This window comes from Mandrillus leucophaeus, unplaced genomic scaffold (assembly GCF_000951045.1).
Source record: "Mandrillus leucophaeus isolate KB7577 unplaced genomic scaffold, Mleu.le_1.0 Scaffold58, whole genome shotgun sequence".
In the NCBI taxonomy this organism is placed as follows: Eukaryota; Metazoa; Chordata; class Mammalia; order Primates; family Cercopithecidae; genus Mandrillus; species Mandrillus leucophaeus.
Window position 1 is genome coordinate 1,630,054 of NW_012106252.1, and position 7,595 is coordinate 1,637,648.

The window sequence follows — 7,595 nt, forward strand, 5'->3', positions numbered from 1 at the left end:
ATGATCTCGGCTCACTGCAACCTCTGCCTCCAGGGTTCAAGTGATTCTCCTGCCTCAGCCTCCTGAGTAGCTGGGATTACAGGTGCACACCACCACGCCCAGCTGATTTTTGTATTTTTAGTAGAGACGGGGTTTCACCATGTTGGCCAGGCTGGTCTTGAACTGCTGACCTCAGGTGATCCACTGCCTTAGCCTCCCAAAGTGCTAGGATTATAGGTATGAGCCACTGTGCCCAGCCAACACTTGAGAGTTTATAAGGCAGTTTATCTTACGTGGTCCTTTCACCAACACCATGCAGCTGGCATTACTGGACCAATTTTTCAGATGGGGAAACTGAGGCTTACAGGGCAAGGGACTGTTAGTGTCATGACTAATAAAATGTGGCACCAGGACTTGTGGCTCTCCTCACTGGAGAGATCCTGGCATCCACTGGGGCTGGAATGGACAGCCTCCAGTGTTCTTGCTACTTGGAGATGCCAAGATTCAGACAGAGCTGGGAATCCGAGCAGAGCGGGGGCTAAGAACCAAGGGGCCAGGAGACCCTTCCTGGGTACAGATAGCAGAGAGGCTGAGGGCCTCTAATTCCCTAGAGCCATCATTCTCCAGCCATGTGAGCTTGAGCAATTTATCTAACCTCTCTGTGACTCAGATTTACTGTCATGGGGATGACAGTAATAGGCATGGCTGGGCATGGTGGTTCATGCCTGTAATCCCAGCACTTTGGGAAGCCCAGGCAGGCAGGTGGCTTGAGCCCAGGCCTTCAAGACCAACCTGGGCAATATGGCAAGACTCCGTGTCTACAGAAAATACAAAAAGTTAGCCAGGCATGGTGGCGAGTGCCTGTAGTCCCAGCTACTGGGGAGACTGAGGTGGGAGGATTGCTTGAGCCCTGGAGGCGGAGGCTGTACTGAGCTGAGATCGTACCACTGCACTGCAGCCTGAGTGACAGAACAAGACCCTGTCTCAAAACAAACAAAAACATACAAAAAATTAGATGGGTGTGGTGGTGCCTGCCTGTAGTCCCAGCTACTCAGGAGGCTGAAGTGAGAGGATCACCTAAGCCTGGGAGATCAAGGCTGAGGTGACCATAATTGCACCACTGCACTCCAGCCAGGGTGATAGAGTGAGACCCTGTCTCAAAAACAATAAAAAGACAATAACAGGCTTAGGTGAGTTAGTCAGGGCCTGGCATACGGTGAGTGCCCACTACATGCTAGCTGGCATTATGCATGGGTGGGGTAAGGAGTCCATTAGGTATTCTGGGAGGTGGCTGGGTAGCAGGGGTGCTGGACTGAACTGGGAGATGGGGTTGACTCTGAAGGGGAAGCGCCGGAGCAATTCCTCACCCCTGTCCTGCTGCAGTGAATGATGTGCGCCAGGCTGCCCGCAGCGCCGCCAGCTACATGCTCTTCGACCCCAATGACAGCATCATGCAGCAGAACCTGGTGTATTACCGCTTCCACCGGGCTCGCTGGGGCCTGGAAGAGGAGGACTTCCAGCCCCGGGAGGTGGGCACTGCTTTCTGGGGCACTTGCTGGACATGCACTTTGTAAAATATAAACTGGCAACCGGGCGCGGTGGCTCACGCCTGTAATCCCAACACTTTGGGAGGCCGAGGCGAGCGGATCACGAGGTCAGGAGATCGAGACCATCCTGGCTAACATGGTGAAACCCCGTCTGTACTAAAAAGACAAAAAATTAGCCAGGTGTGGTGGCGGGCGCCTGTAGTCCTAGCTACTTGGGAGACTGAGGCAGGAGAATGGTGTGAACCTGGGAGGCAGAGCTTGCAGTGAGCCGAGATCGCGCCACTGCGCTCCAGTCTGGGTGACAGAGTGAGACTGTCTCAAATAATAATAATAAAATAAAATAGAAAATTAAAAATAAACTTCTGGCTTCCGTGGAAGGCAGGATGGGAAATGGAAAGAAAGAATATGTGTTGAGGTTAGAGTTCTGGATTCAGAGCTCAGCCCCACTGCTGTGTGGTCCTAGGAAGACCATGGCCCTTTCTGAATCTATTGCCTTACCTGCAAAATGGTGGTGGTATTGCCCACCTCACCAGCAGTGTCCGACGAGGGATGTATGAAGGTACACATCCACTCCTGCCTGCTCCACTCCCTACCTTCATTACCCTCACTGCTGACCTTTGTCCATCTTCCCCAGGTAACCAATGGAGGAAACCCGTTGGAATTGAGGGCCAGGCTGGCAAATATGGGATACATGTTGCCACTCCTGCCTTCCTTGTCAGTGGCAGACATTGCTAATGGATTGAGGAACTCAGCAAACTCTCAGAATCCTTAACCCAGTGTTCCAAGCAGCCACAATGATCTGATTAGTTTGTGAGCTGATACTTGATACTTGAGCTGGAAGAGGGTCAGTGGGCCCAGATCCTAGGAGCCCTGGCTTCTTGCCATCTGGCAGCAACAGGGTATGGCTCACCTCCACCCTGTCCTTTCCTCCTTCCAGGAGGCCATGCTCTACCACAACCAGACGGCCGAGCTGCGGGAGCTGCTGGAGTTCACACACATGTACCTGCAGTCAGATGATGAGGTGAGTGCCTCCTGCTTTCCAGAACTAGGCTGTGATGGGGACACCTTGGACCTTTTTCTGGGGCCCCCAGTGTGCCAGAATTCAGCCCCAGCCCCTGGTGGTCAACTGTCATGAAGCAGAGAGGTTTGTCTATTCCTTGTCTAGACTGTCCCTTCCTTCCCCAGCCTCAGTATTCTCATGTCCCCTTTCTGTACATGTCCCAGTCCTGCTCCTCCCAGGCCCAGCTCACATGGTGCCTCCTCCAGGAAGCCCTTGCCACATGCCCTGGCTCTTTGTTCTGGGTTAACAGTGCCCACTCTGACCCTGTGTGCCTCCCTGGCCACCTGTGGCCTGGACCTGGGTGATTGCAGCCCTGGTGCAATCTGTAATCCTGTAATCCCAGCAATCTAGGAGGCCGAGGCAGAGGGATCACCTGAGGTCAGGAGTTCAAGACCAGCCTGGCCAACATAGTGAAACCCTGTCTCTACTAAAAATACAAAAATTACTCAGGTGTGGTGGTGAGCACCTGTAATCTCAGCTACTTGGGAGGCTGAGGCAGGAGAATCGCTGAACCCAGAGGCAGAGGTTGCAGTGAGCCAAGATCACGCCATTGCACTCCAGCCTGGGTGACAGACTGAGACTCTGTCTCGAAAAAAAAAAAAAAATTAAGCGAGATCAAGTATGTATTTTTCTTTTTTTTTTTTTCTTGGTAACAGAATCTCGCTCTGTCACCCAGGCTGGAGTGTGCAGTGGCATGATCTCCACTCACTGCAACCTCCACTTCTTGGGTTCAAGGGATCCTCCTGTCTCAGCCTCCGAGTACCTGGGGTTACAGGCCTGCGTCACCATGTCCAGCCAATTTTATTTTGTATTTGTATTAGAGACAGGGTTTTACCACGTTGGCCAGGCTGGTCTCAAACTCCTGACCTCAAGTGATCTGACCGCCTTGGCCTCCCAAAGTGCTGGGATTACAGGCATGAGCCACCTCACCTGGCTGAGATCAAGTATGTAAAGCACTTGACAAAGAGCCAGCAGCCGGTAGATGCACAGTGAATGGCAGCCCAGTCTCGCTTTGTCACCCAGGCTGGAGTGCAGTGGTGCAGTCTCAGCTCACTGCAACCTCCACCTCCCAGGTTCAAGCGATTCTCCTGCCTCAGCCTCCCGAGTAGCTGGGATTACAGGTGTGCGCCACCATACCCAGAATACAATACCACACCCAAAAATACAAAAAATTTTTGTATTTTCAGTAGAGACATGGGGTTTCACCATGTTGGCCAGGCTGGTCTTAAACTCCTGACCTCAAGTGATCCACCCACCTCAGCCTCCCAAAGTGCTGGGGTTACAGGTGTGAGTCACTGCGCCCAGCATATGGCAGCCGTTTTGACGGCTGTCTCTTGTTCCCTGTGGTTTGCCAGACACCAGACTAGGGGCTGGAGTAAGTTAGTGGAAGTCATGATCCATTTCACATGCAGCTCACAGTCTAGTGGGGGAAGCACAAACAGCTGCTGGAGAGGGCAGCATACGGCACTGGGGGAGGTCTCCAGCCCAGCCAGAGTCACCAGCAAGGGCTCAGCCTGGAACTGACGCCTGGCTCTGGAGGGATTAGTGCGGGTTACGCAGGCACAGGGGACGGCAGTAGTTCCTGGCAGGGAAACAGTATGAGCAAAAACATTATGCATGGACTGGCAATATTCTCACCAGAGTCTTTATGCTTAAAAGGTGGGGCTGTGCAGGGGCGATGTTTATGCTGACACCAAATTCTACTGGTGGTGCCCTATGCAGCCACTCAGGGAGGGGCAGTTTGGGGAAAATCCTCAGAACGGTCTCATTAGATCTTGAGACTGGGAAGGGAAGGGGCTTTGGGGACTGAGAGATGGGATGGGAGGTCCCATTGGCCAGGAAGGGAGCCCATATGGGTTTGGGCCTACTGTGACCCTGTTTCTTCCGCAACCATGGCGCTACTCTAGATGGAGCTGGAGGAGACAGAACCGACCCTGGAGCCTGAGGATGCCCTATCTGACGCCGAGTTTGAAGGGGAGGGTGACTACGAGGAGGGCATGTATGCTGACTGGTGGCAGGAGCCGGATGCCAAGGGCGATGAGGCTGAGGCTGGTCAGTGACACAAGTCCTTGGGGGATGGGGATGCAGCCTGGGATGGAGATTGGGGACAGATGGAGTCACCCGCTGGACTCCAGAGCCCAGGGTGTGTTTGGGTGCCGGGACCCATCCTCCAGGGGCCTCCAGCCTGTTGGCAACCCCTGTCCTGCTTGGGGGTGGAGGCGCAGCATCTCCCCTGGAGCTGGGACCAGCTGAGACCTGTCCTGGGGAGCCTCACCCCACCTCCCATCAGGACAGCACCTGGACACCCACTGGGAGTGGGTGGGGGGCCAACCCCAATGCTTTCTCCTTTCCTTTTCAGAGCCAGAGCCTGAACTGGCATGAGAAGGGGACACCCCACACCTCTCAAGCTTGGGAAGCCTGGTCCCGATGGCCCTACCCTCACCAACCTGGGCAGCAGCAAGAACTATTTATTAAAAACTTAAGATGGGCCAGGCGCGGTGGCTCACGCCTGTAATCCCAGCACTTTGGGAGGCCAAGGCGGGTGGATCACTTGAGGCCAGGAGTTCAAAACCAGCCTGGCCAACATGGTGAAACCCCCGTCTCTACTAAAATACATAAATTAGCCGGGTGTGGTGGCGGGCACCTGTAATCCCAGCTACTTGGGAGGCTGAGGCAGGAGAATCACTTGAACCTGGGAGGCAAAGGTTGCAGTGAACTGAGATCGTGCCACTGCACTCCAGCCTGGGCGACAAAGCGAGACTCCATCTTTAAAAAAAAAAAGCAAATTTAAGATGGGCCGGGCGTGGTGACTCATGCCTGTAATCCCAGCCCTTTGGGAGGCCGATCACTTGAGGTCAGGAGTTCAAGACCAGCCTGACCAACATAGTGAAATGCCATCTCTACTAAAAAATACAAAAATTAGCCAGACATGGTGGCGCACACCTGTAATCGTAGCTACCCGGGAGGCTGAGCCAGGAGAATCACCTGAACCCAGGAGGCAGAGCTTACAGTGAGCTGAGATTGTGCCACTGTACTTCAGCCTGGGTGACAGAGTGAGACTCCATCTCAAAAAAAAAAAAAAAAAAAAAACTTAAGATGGACATAGCTGACTGGGCCCGTGTCCTGCCCCACCCGTGAGTGCTGCGACCCAGACCCATCCTGCCACTTCTATGTCTCTGGACCACAGGATGGTGGTGGCATTGCAGGTTGGCAAGTGGGCTGACAGGATCCGCCCTCCTCACTGCTCAGCCCCTCACCTGGACAGTCTCCTGGACAAGAAGTTTCCAGCTGCTGGCTGGAGTCTCAGGCCAAATTGCAGAGGGTCCTCCAGGGTACTGAAGAGCACTGGACTAGGAGTCTAGTAGTTCCAGGGCCCTGACCAGTAGGTGCTCAATAAATGTTTGTTGTTGAATGAGTCATAGCACCTGTGGTCGTCTCCCCGGAGCTCAGTTGTGAGGGTACAGGCCCTTCCCTCCCTCTCTCCGCACCTGTGTCCCCTCATCTGTAAAATGTGGGGCGGAGGGGCACCATCTGGGCCCTCGCTGGTCCTCCGCACCTGGGGCTGAAGGTTCTACGAGAGAGGACGCAGTGTGCAGACCCGCCGCCAGAGGGCGTGAGAACACAGTCCTCCCCAGGCTTGGGAAGACGGTGGTTTCAGATTTCTAAGATGGGAAGTCCTGTATTTTCCTAGTTCAGGATCACTTCCCTCGGGGAATGTGGTAAGTGTGGGAGGGGGCCAAGGACATTTGCTCCTGGTGTTTACTTTCTGGGCATTTACTGACCCAGATTCCTTAAGAGTTAGAGGGAGCTGGCCCTGCTGCTGCCGTCTATTCCCCGGTTCCAGAGCCGGGTTGGGGCCCCAACTTAGCAGCCAGAGGAGCCCCAGGGATGTGGTTTGATTACTTTGGGCTTCTTGGGGTGCAGTGGGACAGCCAGATCCCCCTTGACCGATTTTACATGGGCTCCCGGGGGTAGTGGGTCCCGGTGTGCAGGGTGTGCTGGCAACGATGGTGCCTGGTGGCTACCTCATAGCCTGGGACACACCGCCAAACCCCCACCCCTGTTCCACAGCAGGGAGGGGGGGCAAAAGGGGTCTGTCTGGGAGGAACCCAGGGCCAAGGCCAGCCGGGTGACAGTTCTGCCCTGTATTTCCAGCCTCCTGGGGGCAGGGTGGCAGAGTTGTCTTCCTACCCGAAGGTGGAGTCAAGGCTGGGAAGCCAAGTTCTCACTGCCCCACCGCTACCTTCTCTCCAGATGTGCCAAGTGATCTGGCCTGGGCCCTGTCGGCCACTGTTCCCAGGAGGACTCCCTGTCCCACCCCAAACCCCTCCCCTAGGCCTTTGATAGGGATGAGAGCTGGAAGGGCAGAGTCTGAGTCTGGAAAAAAGGGCAGGTCAAGGCTGGGGGCTCAGTGACCTCACTCCTTCCTCCCATAGGTGGGTCTTCCAGGGAAACACATCTGCAGTGGTAGCGTTTCCTGACCGCCTCCAGGTGCAGGGTGGCCCCGCCCCACCCCACCTCTTTCAAGCTGCTGTATTATCAGGTCCACCAAGGCCCAGCCCCTGTTTCTGGGAGGGGCTGGCCCTTCAGAGGGTGGGGAGCGGGATGTGCTGCGGCGTGTCTGCGCAGATGTGAACCCGCCATGAGCACGAGCTTTGGAATCTGGACGGCTGGGTGTGGGTCTGAAAGTGCCTGTGTGCTTGTGCGCTTGTGTGTTGCGTGGATGTGCGGGTCAGGGTGTGAATGTGTGCCTGCGTGCAGTGTGCCTGCGTGCATGCATGAATGTGGGGGTTTTTTTTTTTCCTTTTTTTTTTGTTTTCTTTTTGAGACAGAGCCTCACGCTGTCTCCCAGGCTGGAATGCAGTGGCGCGATCTCAGCTCACTACAACCTCTGCCTCCTGGGTTCAAGCAGTTTTCTGCCTCAGCCTCCCAAGTAACTGGGATTACAGGCACCTGCCTGTAATAACCCAGCTAATTTTTGTGGGATTTTTTCTTTTTGTTTTTGTTTT

At 54.7% G+C, this 7,595-nt stretch overlaps 1 protein-coding gene across 1 annotated transcript in view; it reads left to right on the plus strand.

The window, feature by feature from the left end:
- The window catches only part of P3H4 (prolyl 3-hydroxylase family member 4 (non-enzymatic)), a 16,835-nt gene extending 10,828 nt beyond the window's left edge, over positions 1-6,007 (plus strand). Inside the window, exons 8-11 of the mRNA XM_011999030.1 lie at positions 1,363-1,508; positions 2,464-2,547; positions 4,494-4,638; positions 4,946-6,007. Coding sequence (XP_011854420.1) covers positions 1,363-1,508; positions 2,464-2,547; positions 4,494-4,638; positions 4,946-4,968 — 398 coding nt within the window. The 3' untranslated portion in view covers positions 4,969-6,007. The remainder of the gene's footprint in view (positions 1-1,362; positions 1,509-2,463; positions 2,548-4,493; positions 4,639-4,945) is intronic.
- Positions 6,008-7,595: the final 1,588 nt, after the last annotated feature.